Source organism: Carcharodon carcharias, chromosome 3 (assembly GCF_017639515.1).
Source record: "Carcharodon carcharias isolate sCarCar2 chromosome 3, sCarCar2.pri, whole genome shotgun sequence".
NCBI lineage: Eukaryota > Metazoa > Chordata > Chondrichthyes > Lamniformes > Lamnidae > Carcharodon > Carcharodon carcharias.
Window position 1 is genome coordinate 232,454,430 of NC_054469.1, and position 19,412 is coordinate 232,473,841.

The following is a 19,412-nucleotide window of genomic DNA, read 5'->3' on the forward strand; positions in this document are numbered from 1 at the left end:
AATAATTGGCACTGTTAAGAGCCTCATGGATATAATCATTCTCCATTTTTGGATCTGTCTTGCACCAGCTATTACTATAACATCTGGTCTGGTGATGAATCAGATTACGAGCATATCCTGCAGCCAATTGATCTATTTTCCCATTTCAATATTTTCCCCAACCCCTCCCTTGAAGATCTCTCCTGCTGGCATATAGTTCCCTGGCATAAGATCCCTCTAGTTCCTAGAGCAGGTGTTTATTGTTGAGGAGTAAACCTGATGCAAATTATTAACAGCTTGCATTTACGCAGCACCTTTTTATTGTGGAAAAATGTCCCAAGACACTTAGACGTGAGAGTGGATGCTGAGTCAAAGAGAGAGTTATTTGGGTGAACAAAAGATTAGTCCAAGCAATGCCTTTTAAAGGGGGTGTTTGGGAGGTATGTGGGTGGCTGTAGAGCACATTCCAGTTGGAGCTTCAAAGGCTCTAAGGCCTGGTGGAGCAAGAGAAGGAGGGACACACAAACAGCATCTGGAGTAGCGTGTAGAGCTGCGGAGGGGTGAAACCCAATTTTAAATTGGAACCATTGGATTTGTGATGGGGTCAGGAGTGTTGCATGTGTGGGATAGGATACAGTACAGTCAGCAGAGTTGTGGATTACCTGAAATTTACTGAGAGGGGAGTATGTGAGACCATCCAGGAACATTGGAAGTGGCAAGCATATTAAAGAGGGCTTCAGTGGTAGGTGAGAATGTTGTTGGCCGATGAACCTTCATGAGGTGGAGGGAGGCAATGTTACAGAGGTAAAAGTACAAATCTATGGGGAAAATGGTGGGTCAGAGTCTTGTAGGATGCTGAGATTGCAAACGGTCTGGTATGACCTGAAATGATGGCTGGGAAGGGGGGTGGAATCAGTAGCAAAAGTACAGATTTTTGTTGGCGCCAAGGACAATAACTTCAGTCTTCCCAGTGTTAACTGGAGGATACTGAGGCTCATTCTCTACTGAATATCACAAAGTTTTAAAATACAATATACAAATTGTGCATCCTACCATTTCCTCTGTGTATGAAGCACCTTGAATTTCAATGAAACATTAATACAAGCTGTATTTCAGAGCAGTGAGCTATCAGCCCCAGATCCATCATATTATCCAATATATCAGAGCTCTGCACACTTTCCTGTGTTTTAAACCCAATCAGAAGCAGTCCTGAACACACTTCATTGAAGTAGCATTTAGCAAACTTATTCTGCAAATATAAAATGGCACAGAAGTTGATATTCTAGAAGTTTATAGTTAGATCTTTATCTCTACTTTTCATTGCTAATGGATGTATAATGGAATGCAGTACAGCAGTGTTCCAATTGTAATTTAATTTAATTTGAAATGAAGCACTTGCCAATTACCTGTCTTTGACACTTAACTGTTTGTGCAACACCCTTTACCACTAAGTTCTTTCTTTGGGACCTAGTTCGGCCTGAGGTTGCGGTGTGTGAAATTAGAACTTTTTCATGTTTTCTCAAGGGTCTGAAAGTTGAGTTGGTGCCATATCTCCTGCGGCTCTTAGAAGGAATAGGGCTTGAGAAGGTTGAAAACCAAGCAGCCACAAAAGCCCAGATTGTAAATGCTCTTAAATCAATGACAAGGAGTCTTCAGTATGGTGAACAGGTTAGTTTTTTTTCAAATTAATTCATAAGCATCCAGTGTATGATCTGCCATTGAGAAAGCAATGTTCCCATTGTTTGGACAATGATCTACAAGTTTTGATACCTAGTGACCTAGAAAAATCAAAGCAGATGGGAAGAGTCTTGAAAATGCCACTTATCTAACAGAACAGAACGGAATCACTCTTAAAATTTTCTTCAGATCTTGGCCTCTTATTTTTAATTATGTTTCGTAAGAAACTGATTGAGGAATGACCAAATTTTTTTAAATAGCTGTAGAAAAATAAAGTATGATTTTGAATTAGTAAAAACTGTTGTAATGAACAGATGTATTAGTGATTAAATATTGAAACCATATTACATTGAAGGCTATCCGTACTTTCTCAGCCTCATGTTGTGATCGGTGCAGTCAATTGTGCTGATCACATTCCAGAAAACCTACTAAACTGTTAATTTCTGGAAATGCACAGGAAGATGCCAAAGAACCCAAACCTGAATTCCCACATGTTCTTAGCACTGAGTAGCATTTTAAACGGCTGCTTATTCCTCTTCAATTCTACCCTCAACATTTTACTGACCATCCTTTTAGATTTTCTAAGGATGAATCTGACCATGTTTTTGCTTTTATCATCAGTTTAAAGTGCTGCTCAGCTATTAAATAGTTATGTCAGTTATGTCATTGTACAACAACTGAGTGCATTCTACTCGGGGCTGCTCTGGGACTCTGAGGGACTAATCTGTGAATTGTGCTTTTGAAACAAAGAAGAAAGTCTTACAGTAGCATTAACCAACAGCATATACAGGCTCAACTGATTATAGTGATCAGTGGCGCAGCTGGCCAAATTGATCACTGTTGCCATATTCTACCTTCATTCCTTTCTGTATCACTATATTTTGGTCAAACGGGTATAAGATTTGGCCCCTTTAACTGACTATCACAGACCCCTTACAAGTAGATTTTCTGACTGATTTAATCTGATACCGCAGTATTGATCTTCCAACTAATGGTATGGTTCTTGAAGAATCCACCATTGGTGAACTGTGTTCCAAGCGGTTTGGGTAGTGATGCTGTTGGTCTCAGAAGGGAGCAAATTGCTTCTGTATGTATAATATCTAGTATACATAAGGAATCCTAATGACCTATCGCTGCACGCAGTTAGACCAACTCTGGATATCTAAAATAAAAACACAGACTTTTTAGCCTGACCTTGGTCGTTGGTAAGATTTTAGAGTCCATTATTAAGGATGAGATTTCAGAATACTTGGAACTGTATGGTAAAATAGGGCAAAGTCAGCATGGTTTCATCAAGGGGAACTCATGCCTGATAAATCTGTTAGAATTCTTTGAGGAGGTAACGAGCAGGTTAGACAAAGGAAAGCCAATGAATGTTATCTACTTGGACTTCCAGAAGGCCTTTGACAAGGTGCCGCACAGGAGGCTGCTCAGTAAGATAAGAGCCCATGGTGTTAGAGGCAAGGTACTAGCATGGATAGAAGATTGGCTGGCTAGCAGGAGGCAGAGAGTGGGGATAAGGGGGTCCTTCTCAGGATGGCGGCCAGTGACTAGTGGAGTTCCGCAAGGATCAGTGCTGGGACCACAACTTTTCACTTTATACATTAATGATCTAGATGAAGGAACTGAGGGCATCCTGGCTAAGTTTGCAGATGATACAAAGATAGGTGGAGGGACAGGTAGTATTAAGGAGGCGGGGAGGCTGCAGAAGGATTTGGACAGGTTAGGAGAATGGGCAAAGAAGTGGCAGATGGAATACAGTGTGAGGTTAGGTACTTTGGTAGGAAGAATAGAGGCTTAGACTATTTTCTAAATGGAGAGAGAATTCAGAAATCTGGAGTGTAAAGGGACTTGGGAGTCCTAGTCCAGGATTCACTTGAGGTTAACTTGCAGGTTGAGTCGGTAGTTAGGAAGGCAAATGCAATGTTGGCATTTATTTCGAGAGGACTAGAATATAAAAGCAGGGATGTGCTGCTGAGGCTTTATAAGGCTCTGGTCAGACCACATTTAGAATATTGTGAGCAATTTTGGGCCCTGTATCTCAGGAAGGATGTGCTGGCCCTGGAGAGGGTCCAGAGGAGGTTCACGAGAACGATCCCAGGAATGAAAGGCTTAACATACGATGAACATTTGAGGACTCTGGGTCTATACTCGATGGAGATTAGAAGGATGAGGGGGGGAATCTGATTGAAACTTACAGGACACTGAAAGGCCTGGATAGAATGGACGTGGGGAAGATGTTTCCATTAGTAGGAGAGACTAGGACCCGAGGGCACAGCCTCAGAGTAAAGGGAAGACCTTTTAGAACAGAGATGAGGAGAAACTTCTTTAGCCAGAGAGTGGTGAATCTATGGAATTCATTGCCACAGAAGGCTGTGGAGGCCAGGTCATTGAGTGTATTTAAGACCGAGATAGATAGGTTCTTGATTGGTAAGGGGATCAAAGGTTATGGGGAGAAGGCGGGAGAAACTTATCAGCCATGATTGAATGACGGAGCAGACTCGATGGGCCGAATGGCCTAATTTCTGCTCCTATGTCTTATGGTCTTATGCCTCTGGAAAAGCATAGCAGTTTGATCAGATACAATTCTTAATCAGCACTGACAAGACTGACTTGTTCATTTCCAGCAATTTCGTTTTACAAACATACGAATTAGGAGCAGGAGTAGGCCACTCAGCCCTTCAAGCCTGCTCTGCCATTCAATAAGATCATGGCTGAGGCGATTTCAATCTCAACTCCACATTCCCGCTTTTCCCCTGATAACCTTTCAACCCCTTGCTTTATCAAGAATCTGTCTACCTCCGTCTTAAAAATATTCAATAACACTGCTTCAACTGCCTTTTTGAGGATCAGAGTTCTGAAGATTCACGACCCTCGGAAAAGATTTCTCCTCCATCTCTGTCCTAAATAGGTGACTCCTTATTTTTAAACAGTGACTCCTAGTATGAGATTGTCCCACAAGAGGAAACGTCCTCTCCACATCAATCCTGTCAAGATCCCTGAGGATCTTATGTTTCAATCAAGTCGCTTCTTACTCTTCTAAACTCCAGCGGATACAAGAAGAAAGCAAAGTACTGCAGATGCTGGAAGTCTGAAATAAAAACAGAAAATGCTGGAAAAACTCGGCAGGTCTGACAGCATCTGTGGAGAGAGAAACAGAGCTGACGGTTTGAGTCCGTATAACTCTTCAGAGCTAAACAGAAGGAGCAATGTGATGAAATTTATACTGTTTAAGGGGGGGGTGGGTGGAGCAGGTGAAGCTGGATAGAAGGTGGGGGCTAAGGAGAGATTATCTTGTGTCCGTGATATCTTTGTCAAAGGGCGTGTTAATGGTAGTGGTAAGGGCGAATGAAGGTGCTGATAATGGCATAAAGGTAAGAAAGCAGAGTGTCTGAATAGCAGAACAAGGGTAAGCACTCTGTGAAAGCATGGAACAAGTGACAGATGGCCCTTATGGGGGTGGTGGTAGGGGAAATAAGATAGGGATTTTTAAAAAAGGGATGAAGAGATTAAAAAAATGGATAAAAATAAAGCATGAAAATAAGTAAATAAAAAGTAAAAATAGATTTTAAAAAAGGGATTAAGTACAGATACAAGCCTAGCATGTTCACCCTTTCCTCTTAAGACAACCTGCCTGTTCCAGGTATAATTTAGTGAACCTTCTCTGAATTGCTTGCAACGCAATTACTTCTTTCCTTAAGTAAGGAGACCAATACAGTACACAGTACTCCAGATATGGTCTCGCCAATGCTCTGTATAATTGAAGCATAACCTCCCTACTTTTGTATTCAATTTTTCCTTTGCAATAAATGACAACATTCTATCAGTTTTCACAATTACTTGCTGTACCTGTAAAGGGAAGACCTTTTAGAACAGAGATGAGGGGAAACTTCTTTAGCCAGAGGGTGGTGAATCTATGGAATTCATTGCCACAGAAGGCTGTGGAGGCCAGGTCATGGAGTGTATTTAAGACTGAGATAGATAGGTTCTTGATTGGTAAGGAGATCAAAGGTTACAGGGAGAAGGCAGGAGAATAGGGTTGAGAAACTTATCAGCCGTGATTGAATGACGGAGCAGACTCGATGGGCCAAATGGCCTAATTTCTGCTCCTATGTCTTATGGTCTTTTGCGATTCCTGCACCAGGACACCTAGGTCCTCCTGCATTTGAGCTCTGCAATCTCCCACCATTTAGATGATATGCTTTTTTATTTTTCCTGCCAAAATGGACAATTTCATACTTTCCCACATTATACTCCATTTGCCAGGTCCTTGCTCACTCGCTTAACCTATCGATATCCCTTTGTAGCCTCCCTGTGACCTCATCACATCTTATTATTATCCTACCCATCTCTGTCTCATCAGCAAATTTAGCAACCATACCTTCGGACCCTTCATCTAAGTCATTTATATAAATTGTAAAATGTTGAGGGCCCAGCACTGATCCCTGTAGCACACCACTAGTTATATCTTGCCAAACAGAAAAAGACCCATTTACGCCTACCCTCCATTTTCTGTTAGCTAGCCAATCTTCTAGCCACGTCAATATGTTGCCCCCTACACCATAAGCTTTTATTTTGCACAATAAACTTTGATGTAGCACCTTATCAAATGCCTTCTGGAAATCTAAATACAGTACATCCACTGGTTCCCCTTTATCCACAGCAAATGTTGCTACTTCAGAGAACTCCAATAAATTGGTTAAACATGATTTCCCTTTCACAAAACCCATGTTGACTCTGCCTGATTACCCTGAATTTTTCCAAGTGCCCCCTATAATGTCCTTTAATAGCTTCTACCATTTCCCCGATGATAGATGTTTTGCTAGCTGGCATGTAGTTTCTTGCTTTCTGTCTCCTCCCTTTTTGAATCAAGGAGTTATGTTCCCTATTTTCCAATTTATTGGAACCTTCCCTGAATCTACAGAATTTTGGAAAATTAAAACCAATGCATCACCTATCCCACTAGCCACTTCTTTTAAGAACATAGGATGAAGTCCATCAGGACCCGGGGACTTGTCAGCGTGCAGCTCCAGCAATTTGCTCAGTACCACTTCCCTGGTGACTGTAATTTTCCTGAGTTCCTCCCTCCCTTCCATTTACTGATTTACAGCTATTTTTGGGATGTTATTGTGTTGATCATTAATAGCAGGAAGCTTCAAGGAACTGAGATCAGATGGGGAAAATCTTGTTCTAATTGGACATGTCATGATTTGCTCTATAGCGTATGAAAAAATAATTAGCCCTGTTCTTTGAATTTATCATTTTCTTATGGCTCTTGATTGAGTAACATTGGGTTTAAATGTTAACTGGACTATTGCTGCTTAAACTTCCTTTTAAAAGTTCCATATCAGTATTTCTGGCATAGATAAATTTAGAGAAATGGCATGGTTTTTATTCATCTCATTCTGGAGAGCTGGCTAAGATGTGTTTAAGCAATTGTCTTGTTTAGGTGAATGAAATCCTGTCTCGTTCCTCTGTGTGGAGTGCCTTTAAAGACCAGAAGCATGATTTGTTCATCTCTGAGTCACAAACAGTGGGATATCTTACAGGTATGTAACTCACTGACTAGTCTGTTGTTGTACTGAGGTGAAAGACAATTGGTAATTATGAAATCTGACAACAAATGTTTAACAGGTAAGCAACTTAATCATAGTGTTTAAAGGAAATGTTCCATACCTTGCTCTGTGTGGTATTTAAAGTATACTTGGTGTTGCCATTTTGAGTATATATGAAATTCAGAATCATGAATGTTGTTTGGGGAAAAGTTCTGGGGGCAAAGAACACTTTTCTGCTTTTTAAATGTTGGTTGGTTCAAATTACAAGCATAATTGACAGCTGAGCCCCACTAGTTTGTGGTTGGTTTTAGTTTCTTCAGTACTTGAACTTGGTTTTGGAGAAGACTAAAGGTTTTTAATTGGAGCAATGACTTTAAAAGAATAAAATATCACTGTTATCGTTGGCTCTCCTAGTTACCTGATTGTTATGGATACAAAAGTGGAACATACAGCCACTGCTTAAAAATAATATATCTCTACCAGAACTAGTAATCCTGACTCTGGAAAGTACAGACTGGAGTTAGGCTGCTGTTTAAACTGGTGCAAATCTTTCTGCAACAAAAAATCATGGAAAGAGCAAGTGTGGAAAGTGTATGCGTAATAAACACAAGAAAAGCTGCAGTTTACAACCTAAAGCAAAGGTGGTAAATCATAAAATCTTTAGAAATTTCAGTACCAAACTTGGCACATTGGACCTGTACTATTCTTCTGATCCTATTTTTACTGCTCTTTCCCTCTTGCCTTTTATTCTGTTTAATTCTGCCTTGAATGTAAGCAGCTGTTTGTGGCTGTATATTCTAAGAATACTTTGCATGAGAGCATTTCTTCTAACCTCTGCATTGTCTTCAATACTAAATCAAAATTTAATGTCCCTTGTTACTTATTTGCTGATGAATAGAATTTATTTTGCTGTTTATCCTCAAACCCTTTGGAAATAATAGCTTAAAGATGAGAAAAAGGGAATAAGAGCTAAGGTCAGAGCACAAAAAGCGAGAAGATTAACGTAAATGCACCAAATAAAGCAGAAGTGATGAAAAATTAGACATATTAATGCCACACCATTATTTAAGGAGGGAGGAAGAGAGAAACTAGAATCATAATAGTTGTGGTAAGTTGCTGGAATCTATCAAGAGCGGTACAAGTGACTGAGCACTTGGATAAGTACAAGCCGTTCAGAAAGAGTAATTGTAGATTTGTGAAGGGCTGGCCATGCCTGACTAATATAGTTAAGGTCACTAACTTGGTGAATAGGGGAGTGTCTATGGCTGTTTGTGGACTTCCAGAAGGTATTTGATCATGTTCCACATAAGAGGTTGGGAACAAATAAAACCTCAGAAATTGGAGTTATCCTTGTGCTGTGGGTTGATAATTGATTAGGAGGTAGGAGTGGTATAATCATCACATTTGGATTTGAAAAAGACAAATTGGAATATGTTCTGAATGGCAAGAGACTAGGAACTATGGAGGAGTCTAGGGCTTTGGGTGTCAATGTACACATCACTAAAACCTAGTGCACATGTAGAGAAAGTAATCAAGTGGCTTGTGGAACATTGGCCTTTATCTCTACAGTACTAAGGGGAGGAAATGATGCACCATTTGTATGGGGTTTTGATCAGATCACATCTGGGGTATTGCATTCGATTTTGGGCACCAAACCTCAGGATGAATATAACGAGATAAAAATGTTGGCTTTGGATTGGATTCAGTGCAAATTCCCCAGAACGATAGTTTAAAGGGTTAAATTGAGGGCAGGTTATATAATTTATTCCCCTTTGACTGTTGAATGATGATCTAATTGAGGTATTTTGCCATGACAGAGGAATTTGATGGACCAGGCACAGAGAAACCGTTTCCCCCAGTGGGGAGAACCAGAGCTTGGTCATATAGGACTGAAACCAGGAAACACTTTTTCATGCAAGGCAGTGGAAATTTGGAATTCTTTTTGCCGAAAGGCCACCTCATGCACCGTAACAATTCTGTGATAACGTGAATTAGTCAGTTGAAATTTCCAAGACTGAAATTGATGTTGGGTAAGGGAATAAAAGGATGTAGATCAATATTGGACAAAATGGAGTTAAGATACAGATCTGTCACAACCTGATTTGGATAGTAAAACAGGCTCAAGGGTCTGAATATTTACTCCAGCTCCTCTGTTTGTTCAGTACTTGTATCACATCCCCAAAGAAGTTTTAATCTTCTTTGCTCCAATGACTACATTCCAAGTGTATCCCAATAACATTCCCATTGTTTTTGTTTTTCATGGTTTCCTTTCTTTAAGGAATGACTGGATGATTAGTACATACTCCAGCCGTGCTCTAACTAATATCTTGTGCAGGTTCATCATCCCTTTAATTTTGTTTTCAATACCCTTATGCATAAAACCAGACCAGAATGACAGCACCTGCAGAAAAGCCCTGTCACTTTGAGAAGCTGCTCAAGTTTTGATGCGCAACTGAAATTTATGAAAATTATACTTCAAGCAAAACACCAGTTTTGAATAGGACTCATCTCAATGCCACTCAATTTTTTTTATTCGTTCATTCATGGGATGTGGGCATTGCTGGCTAGGCCAGCATTTATTGCTCATCCCTAATTGCCCTTGAAGGTGATGAGCCACCTCCTTGAACCGCTGCAGTCCATGTGGTGTAGGTATACCCACGGTGCTGTTAGGGAGGGAGCCTGGCACTTGTTTGATGCGAATGTTACTTGCCACTTATCAGCCCAAGTCTGGATGTTTTCCAGATCTTGCTGCATAAGGACTCAGATTTCTTCAGTATGTGAGGAGTCGTGAATGATGCTGAACATTGTGCAATCATCAGCGAACATCGATAAATAGATTTCTGATATAGGGTGGTGCGGGTGTAGTAAAGATTCTGACATCCCAGTTGTCTTCGGAAGAATCCTTTCTTTGTCCATCTTCTGCAGGCTGCGTTTCTTTTTGAACTGTAAGTAATGAGCAGTGAACTTTGAAATGCAAACTCGGCTTTGGTTTTGTGTTGTCTGTTTTGTTGGCACCTACTTCAGGTCTTGCTGCAAGCCTGCAATCTTAAAGTTTTTCAAATTTCCCTGTTTAGAAATCTAGTTGAGCAAAGACTGGAGCTTTGCAAACTGAATTCCAAAGTTACAGATCATCTATCAATCTTAGTACCTTTGTGGCCACATTGTTTTACTAAGAATTTAGCTGTTCTAAAGTGATTAAGTGGCTCTCAAACTTTTTCTCACAATGATTCCATTTTGAGGTTTGAAAATTGCTGGGACCCCAGAGTGTGAGCCAGGGTGAGGAGTGGTGGTGTTTAAGCTGCTGAGTTTTTAAAACTAAATTGCCTACCTTTTTCACTGGCTTTTTCGGAGCAGGGATCAGGCCTCACAAATTGGTCAGTTAGGCCACACCCACCATTGGAAAATGAAATGCTAGGAATTAAAGGGACCTTGCAGCTGTTAGCGCTCAGTCCGAGCTCCATGGCAGCCATTGCTGCCTTGGAGCTCTTGACCCCAAAGTCTTGTGGGATCGCAACTCACAGTTTGGGAAGTCCTGTTCTAAACCTATAAATAACTGGTGTGCCTGAGCCAATAGCTGTGCCTGTATTCTTGTAGATTCTTTTACTTTGTGTATGAGTCCAAGGCATCATCAATATACTGACAGTTAGTTGGTTCCTGTCTTATCGTTAGAAGTCACTAATCTGCAGCATTCCCATGTAATAGCAGTTTAGGTGGATGCTTTATCTTGGAAAATGACTATAATTTGTGTGCCACGTGCAATGATTAGCTTTTGGGAAAGTGTTGACTGGTCCTAAGGAGTTTTTTTATACAGTGGGAGGTGGATAGGCTCCCTATCATTATGGTATTTGCACAAAGACCTTCTTAAAGGATGCTGTTGATGGAATTCACTCATTGATAGCTGTAGATGTACACAGAGATTCTTCCGCTCAAAGAAAGAAAACCTTTCAAGGTGGGCATCAGTCTTCATATGATTAGAAAACTAATCAATATGGAATCAACTATACAATATTAAATATAAAATAAAAACAAATGCTGGAAATACTCAAAAAGGTTGACGTTTCAGGTCGACGAGCATCTAACAACAGAATTCTAATTTAATTTGTGTTTGAGCCCATTTATATGAAAATAATTTGACAAGTTAAAGTTACACAATTCACAGAACTCAAACACTTCTCAATTTCCTTCACATATGAAGAATTCTGGACCAACTTTTGGTAAGAATCAGCACTGCCGAATAACGTTTTATTAATCAGGATGAATTTTGTTGTTCAAGACTTTCACGTTTGAGGGATTTTGCATGATAAAAGGTCAACAGCTATCTAAAATATTAACTGTTTTAATATATGCTTTCCTGCTTTTATTTATCTAATGCAGCTTTATGCTTTTCTTTCTGCTTTCCTCTGTCATTTCCTGTGTATCTTTTCTTTTCCCTAGGTGCCTCACCTTCCCTCCTTACTGGTACTAGTCCCCTTCATCTCAGAAGTGGGCTTTAGGGGCTTCTCTGGCAGGCACATTGCTCAGTTCTTAAGTGTGAAGCAGGTAGATAACATTCTTCCTCAATGCATGCTTTGAGGTTTGAAAAGTCAATTGTATAGTTAGCCAAAACCTTCTGCGAGTCAAAACGTTTTGCGTGGACTCATTTGTGTCGTAACGTCAAACTGCCTTGAAGTGTTGAAAAATGAAGATGCAATGCAGCCTTCACCGAAAGTTTTTTTTGGAATATGACTTAAATTATCATTAGAAACCTTGAACTTGAGCTATTGTTTTTCCCACACCCACGCCCCCACCCCTGCCCCTCACACCCCATTCCCAGTTTACTTTGGTGTATGAGCTAACATTATTTCCACATGCTATAATCAATATTCAATCCACTTACTCAAAATATTTTCTGTCCTCTATATTAGCTTGGATTTTTAAAAGAAAAGTATTCATTCTCTAGAATTGGGCGTCACTTGCAAGGTCAGACTTTATTTCTCACCCCTAATTGCCCTTGAGAAGGTGGTGGTGAGCTGCTGTCTTGAACCACTGCAGTCCATGTGGTGAAGATATTCTCTCAATGCTGTTAGGTAGCAAGTTCCAGGATTTTGATTTAATGATGATGAGGGGACAGCGATGTATGCCCAATTCAGGTTGGTGTGTGACTTAGAGGGGGATCGTGAGATGTGGTGTTCCCATGCGTTTGCTGCCCTTGTCCTTCTGAAAGGTAGGAACCATGGGTTTGAGAGGTGCTGTTCAAGAAGCCTTGATGAGTGGTATACCCAGGGATTGGTAAATTTGATACAGTTCAAGAAAAGTTTAATTAGCGTCTTGACTTTTTTAAAATGATAGCAATGGCATGAAAGAAGAATGAGCAAAGTCAGGAGAGAATTGGGGTATTAACACAGTTGCTAGGTTAATGGGAATGTCCTCTAACGTGTAAACGTGCTTTCAATCTTAATTAAATTGTCTTCATTGGTGTAAATTTGGTGTTCCCAGTTAACCAGTCTGTGACTTTAACTGTAGCTTGCTTTGTATACTTTGTAATGCCAAGTCCAAGAGCAGTTTTCAACTTGCATTATTATGTCTTTTTATCCAGGCCCTGGAATTGCTGGCTATCTTACTTCAGGGGCAATGTCAGCAGTAATCCCAAGTGGACCACCCCCTGTAGATAATGAAGTGGTTGACCTGGCCAGATGAAAAATGATCTACACTCCTCGCCTTGAAGATTGAACTAATCACAGTCATGAACTACTCACTCTTGCTATAACTCTCTGAACAAAGTGTTGTATACAATTACAAAGACATGAACTCTCTTCCCACATGTTGCATTTTAAAATGTAATGCTCTCATTTTTATTTGTAAAATGGTAATTTTTACAGGTGATCCAACTTGTCCTATTAAAAATAGAATGGCTCAGAGATAGAAAGCTCATGTATTTTCTCTCTCTTTGCACTTGGTATAACTGACTGTGAATCTAAATACTGGATTGTTTTTTTTTTCTTAATTTTGCAGTTGGCGGTTTACAGTTTTGTGTTTATAGGGTAGCAGAAGGGTAAAACCTCTATCCAGCTACACAACTTCCTGGCTGCCATTTTAAAGGCATGGTAGGAGGAAAGATTTTCTGGAAAGCAATATTTCCATTAACTAAACCAGTTTCCTAGATCAGGCCATGGACCACTGCTGATTCTGCTTGCTAATCTTTAATGAGCCTGCTTAATACAACATCAGTGTAAAGCATTTGTATAACTGCATTCTATTTCTGACTGAGAGACAGCTTCAGAAAAATGCTAACCTGGACATTCACATATTATAAATACTTAGAGTAATTGTGACCTGTGCTATACAATACCAATGTGTAAACTTTCTATATTTGAATGTACATTAGTAAATCAGTCCTACTTGTACATAAAATTTTAAGAATAAAGTACAAAGGGAATTAGCATCCTTAATTGTGTGACACTGTAGAATATATGCAGTACTGATCTGGGTTTGCTTCATCAGTTTGATGTTTTGAAGCCCATGTGTGAATCCATGTTCCAATGTAATATCCTTTGTGTTAGGAGTTCCATTTCAGCTTGGTTTGAGAAGTAGTTACCATAGTTTGCATTTATATAACACCTTTTAAAATGCCCCAAGGCGTTTCACAAGAGTGTTACTGAACAAAATGTTACATCCACATGAGATATAAGAGAGGTGACAAGTTTCGGTATAAAAGGTAGGCTTTAAAGAGCTTCTTAAATGAGGAGCGAGAAGCAGAGGTTTAAGGAGGAAATTCCACAGCTATGGCCCAGGTAACTGAAGGTGGTGCAGCTTGCCAATGAGCGAGTGATTAAAATTGGGGATGCGCAAGAGACCAGAATTGGAGGATTGCAGCAATCTTGAAGGGTTGTAGGGCTGGAGGAGGTTAGTGTTGAGAAGCAATTTGAAAATCACAAAAGAAATTTAAAAGTCGAGGTGTTGATGGTTGGGAAGCTGATATAGGCTGGCAAGCACAGGGTGATAGATGAACAGGACTTGGTGTGAGTTATGCTTTGGGCACCTGAGTTTGGATGAGTTTTTCATGGAGGATGATGGATGGAAAGCCAGCCAGGAGAGCACTCGAAAAGCCAAATCTCGAGAAACATGGATGAGGATTTCAACTGCAAATGAGCTGAGGCATGGGCAGAGACTAGCAATGTCTTTGAGGTGAAATGCTACTATGGTTAGAAGCTTATTTCTATCTCATAGGATTCCAATGGCCAACGGTTGGGTTCAACTTCGAACAGTGGGCAGGCAGAGGGATGGAGTCAGTGACCAATGAACATAGTTTGTGGCAGGGATTGAAGACAATGGCTTTCATCTTCCTAATTTTTGTCAGAGGGAATTTCTACTCGTTCAGAGCTGATGTTGGATGAGGAGCATGACAAATCAGACAGCAGTGGGGTCAGGAGAGGTGGTAAGGTAGCATTGTTAGCATACATGGGGAACCTGACCACATGTTCTTGGATGATGTTCTGAGGAGCTGCATGTAGATGAGTAATAGGAATATATTTCAGATTTCCAGTGTTCATAGCACTTTGCTTTAACCTAATGCATTTACATAATACCTTGAACATAAAATACCTTGAACACAAATTCTGTAACTGGAACAAGCCCAAATGCTAAAAAGGTGAAACCTTTTTTTTGCTACAAGTTGAACATGTGGGGGTTGGGTGGTGGGTACAGTTAAATAGTGGTTGTTACTGGCCTAACAAGCCCATCAGTTTGGACTAATGATGTGGAGAGGCGAGTTCAGAATTTAGGACTGAGATGAGAAATTTCTTCACTCAAGGTTTTGAATCTTTGGAATTGTCACGCCCAGAAGCCTGCGGATGCCCAGTTGGTGAATATATTCAAGACCGAGATCGATAGATTTGGACACTAAGGGATATGGTAATAGGCAGGGATGTGGATCTAATCTAGAAGCTCAGCCATGATTTTGCCGAAAGGTGGAGCAGGCTTGAGGGGCCATGTGGCCTACTCCTGTTCCTAATTCATGCTTTCTTATGCAAGACTCTCTGGTAGGAGTTGTCTATGACTTCCTATTGGTGATGCAGTGTGTACTGTAATTTCAAAAGGCATTAAACTTCACAGAAAAACCTTTACCACTAGGCAAATATGTTAAATGTTACAGTACAAAAATGATCAAAGAACACTTAGGATTCATTTAATATACCTATTGCAGTGGTTTCTGAATTAGCTAAAGAATCTTTGTTTTGCATTTCTTTCCATCACTAGCTCTGTATTTTTCTGAAATTGCTGAGAATACTGAGGGGGGCTACCTGGCCACTGCAGGTTGTTGGCTAGCTTGGCTTGCTCTTCCCTTGCTGTTGGATTATTCCAAATTATCTACTTATTCTGTGACGGCTCTGTATTGATGTCAATAAGTGTTGGATGTGAGCACCTAACGATGGAATCTTTTAAAATTATGTCGGAAGTACAAATGCAAGGTAGAACATTTGTGCTTTTATAACTTTTTTTGGCTCTACTTGAAAGAGTCACTGATGTGCAAAATGACCTGTGGATTTCTCATTCAAAACTAAGAATATTTTTCATTTAAGTATTGTACAAGTATAAATATCGATTTTAGGGAAGCATGTAGACAAAAGAATGTTATAATGAAAGTTTTTAACTTTATCATTATAGAAGAAGCAGAACATATTCAAGCTTCTGGGATAAGAATTCCAAAGATTCACAACCCTAAATGGTTGATTCCTTATCCTGAAACTATGACCCCTAGTTCTAGACTCTCCAGCCAGAGGAAATGGGGCTCAGTATTCCACTGTTTTACAGGCTGGCCTCCCATTTTCCACCCTTAAATTTCAGCACATCCAAAAGACTGCTCCTATCTTGTGTCAAATCACAGTCACCATCTCTGTCCTTGTTGTTGTACATTAGCTCTCATATCCACCCTTCAGCCAACTAGGCTGCCATGCTTTCCATAGAGCAGCCTCTTTGTAATTGTGATGGTTGTGTGTTTTCCCTCCTTATCCATGCTTATTTTTCTGGTGCCAGCCAGTTGAAGGTCTTGTAATCGGAGTTACCAACTCCACTTGGACATATTCCTGGAGGTTACGTTACACATGTATATGTCTGCTCCGCCCAACCACTTCTCCAGCCTCTGTACCTTCTGCCACCACTGGAACAGGAAGTCGGCACCACTCCACCCCAGACGTGCATGGTGACACTGACTTAGTTGTGGGTCTCGTGAACGCTTGCCACCCACTTGCTCATTTTGCTTGTTGCTTTGCTTGCCCTTGCCCCGCCCCATTAGCCGCTTTGCTCACCACCCCACTACCAACCCTTGGCCTCTTCACTCACTGCCTGTAGACAGCAAGGGTACAGGGTGGCCATTGAGGGGGAGGCAGTGAGGGGTCGAGAGCAGGACGGATTTTTAATTGGTGGTTTGGGGTTCAATCCTTAACCTGATGAAAAAAGAACACATTTTATTAATGTTCCACTTGTTCAAATATCTTTTAAATTGCTCAATATTGTGGATGGTCCTATTCTTTAATACAGGCAGCTACCTGTGGCTGGCAGTGATGTCATGGGCACTGTGACTGCATATCTGGTGAATGTGCTCCTACAGTTGCAGTGGCAGCAAACACAGCCTATTTTTATATCTAAACAAGTGTACAAAGTAAATGGGGGGGGGGAACACTTTTTGTTCCCACCTTTTTTCCCTACTCAATTGCTTCCAGTAAACTTGTTTTCCTCCTTGGAGACTTCAGGACAATCCTGGCAGCCGCAGACAAACCTGTCACAGAATCTGCATAATGAAGATGGATTCTTCCTGCCATGAACTGTTGCAAATAGCCTGGTGTGGTTTAAAGCCATTTATATTGTTTCTCGTAGCAGATCATACTATTGGCCAGAGAACACAGATTTAAGGTGATTGACAAAAGCAGCAGATGTGAGATGAGAAAATAGTTTTACACAGTGAGTTGTTGTGATGTAGAATACAATGTCTGAGGATGGTAGAAGCAGATTCAGTAGTAACTTTCAAAACGGAATTATATAAATACTTGAAGGGGAACATTTCCAAGGATGTGGGGGAAACAACAGGAATGTGGGACTAATTGGATAGCTCTAACAAAGAGCCAGCACTGCCATGATGGGCTCCTTTTGTGCTGTCCCATTTTATAATTCTAGTTGCACCTTACATTGATATTTTCCATCCACACTGGTTGTCAGTAGCCCCACTTCTTGTTGGAAGTAGCTCTGCCCCTTATTCTCTCATTCTGCTGTTAAATTATGCTATTTGTAAAGAGCTAGGAACTAATTCTCATGTGAATATATATCCTGGGGTGCCATATTCACTGCAGTCATATGTCAAAAATCAATGCATCAGTCGTGTCACTTCACCAGCCATGTGGAGAGCAGCTAGAAATATACTCGATGAAGCTCTAGCATTTTGAGTCTAAAGTGTGATTATGAGAACCTGAAGTCATAACAGCTGTCCCTTGGCCTCAGTAGAACACAAGAATTAGGAGTAAGCCATTCAGTTCCTTGATCCTGTTCTGCCATTTGATAAGATTATGGCTGATCTGATTGTGGCCTCAACTCCACTTTTCTGTCTGCACCACCATCATCACCACTGCCCCCTCCCCCCAGTCATAACCCTTGAATCCCTTGTTGATCAAGAACCTATCTAACTCAGCCTTAAATATATTCAATGACCCAGCCTCCACTGCTCCCTGAAGAGAATTCCACACACAAATGACCCCGAGAGGAAAAAATACTCCATCTCAGCCTTAAATGGGAAACACCTCATTTTGTCTGGCGCACTGACCTCTACCTCACAGAGGCTGAGTTTCAACTCACAGACACTTCCTCCTACCTCCCCCTGGACCATGACCCCACCACTGAACATCAAGCCATTGGTTCCAGGACTGTCACTGACCTCATCTCTTCTGCAGATCTTCCGTCCACATCTTCGAACCTCATAGTCTCCCAACCTCGGACGGCCCACTTCTACCTCCTACCCAAAATCCACAAACAGGACTGTCCTGGCAGACCAATTGTGTCAGCCTGTTCCTGGCCCACGGAACTCATTTCTTGCTATCTTGACTCCATTCTCTCTCCCCTTGTCCAGTCCCTTCCCACCTACATCCGTGATTCCTCTGACACCCTACATCATATCAACAATTTCCAGTTCCCTGGCTCCAACTGCCCCTTCACCTCCATCCCCCACCGGGATGGTCTGATGGCTCTCCACTTCTTCCTCGAACAGAGGCCCGAACAATCCCCATCCACCACTACTCTCCTCCGTCTGGCTGAACTTGTTCTCACACTGAACAATTTCTCCTTAAACTCCTCTCTCTTCCTCCAAATAAAAGGTGTGGCTATGAGTACCCGCATGGGCCCCAGCTATGCCTGTCTCTTTATGGGGTATGTGGAATATTCCTTGTTCCAGTCCTACTCTGGCCCCCTTCCACAACTCTTTCTCCGGTACATCGATGATTACTTCGGTGCTGCTTCATGCTCTCGTCTGGACCTGGAAAAATTTATTAATTTTGCTTCCAATTTCCACCCCTCCATCATTTTCACATGGTCCATCTCTGACACTTCCATTCCTTGACCTCTCAGTCTCAATTTCTGTTGATAGACTGTCCACCAATATTCATTACAAGCCTACCGACTCCCACAGCTACCTTGACTACAGCTCCTCACACCCCGCTTCCTGTTAGGACTCCATCCCATTCTCTCAGTTCCTTCGCCTCCCTCGCATCTGTTCTGATGATGCCACTTTCAAAAACAGTTCCTCTGACAAGTCTTCCTTCTTCCTTAAATGAGGTTTTCCACCCACAGTGGTTGACAGGGCCCTCAACTGTGTCCGGCCCATCTCCCGCGCATCCGCCCTCACACCTTCCTCTCCCTCCCAGAACTGTGATAGGGTCCCTCTTGTCCTCACTTATCACCCCACCAGCCTCCGCATTCAAAGGATCATCCTCCGCCATTTCTGCCAACTCCAGCATGATGCCACCACCAAACACATCTTCCCTTCACCCACCCCAGCGGCATTCCGCAGGGATTATTCCCTCCGGGACACCCTGGTCCACTCCATCACCCCCTACACCTCAACCCCCTCTCACGGCACCTTCCCATGCAACCGCAGAAGGTGCAACACCTGCCCCTTTACTTCCCCCCTCCTCACCGTCCAAGGGGCCAAACACTCCTTTCAAGTGAAGCATTTCACTTGCA

The 19,412-nt window shown here is 41.4% G+C and overlaps 1 protein-coding gene across 6 annotated transcripts in view; it reads left to right on the forward strand.

The window, feature by feature from the left end:
• LOC121276119 (dnaJ homolog subfamily C member 13) overlaps window positions 1-13,639 on the forward strand; it is a 142,378-nt gene extending 128,739 nt beyond the window's left edge. For all 6 annotated transcript variants that reach the window (XM_041184108.1, XM_041184107.1, XM_041184112.1 and 3 more), the window contains 3 exons: window positions 1,504-1,647; window positions 7,106-7,205; window positions 12,787-13,639. In XM_041184108.1, coding sequence (XP_041040042.1) covers window positions 1,504-1,647; window positions 7,106-7,205; window positions 12,787-12,887 — 345 coding nt within the window. In that variant the 3' untranslated portion in view covers window positions 12,888-13,639. The remainder of the gene's footprint in view (window positions 1-1,503; window positions 1,648-7,105; window positions 7,206-12,786) is intronic.
• Window positions 13,640-19,412: the final 5,773 nt, after the last annotated feature.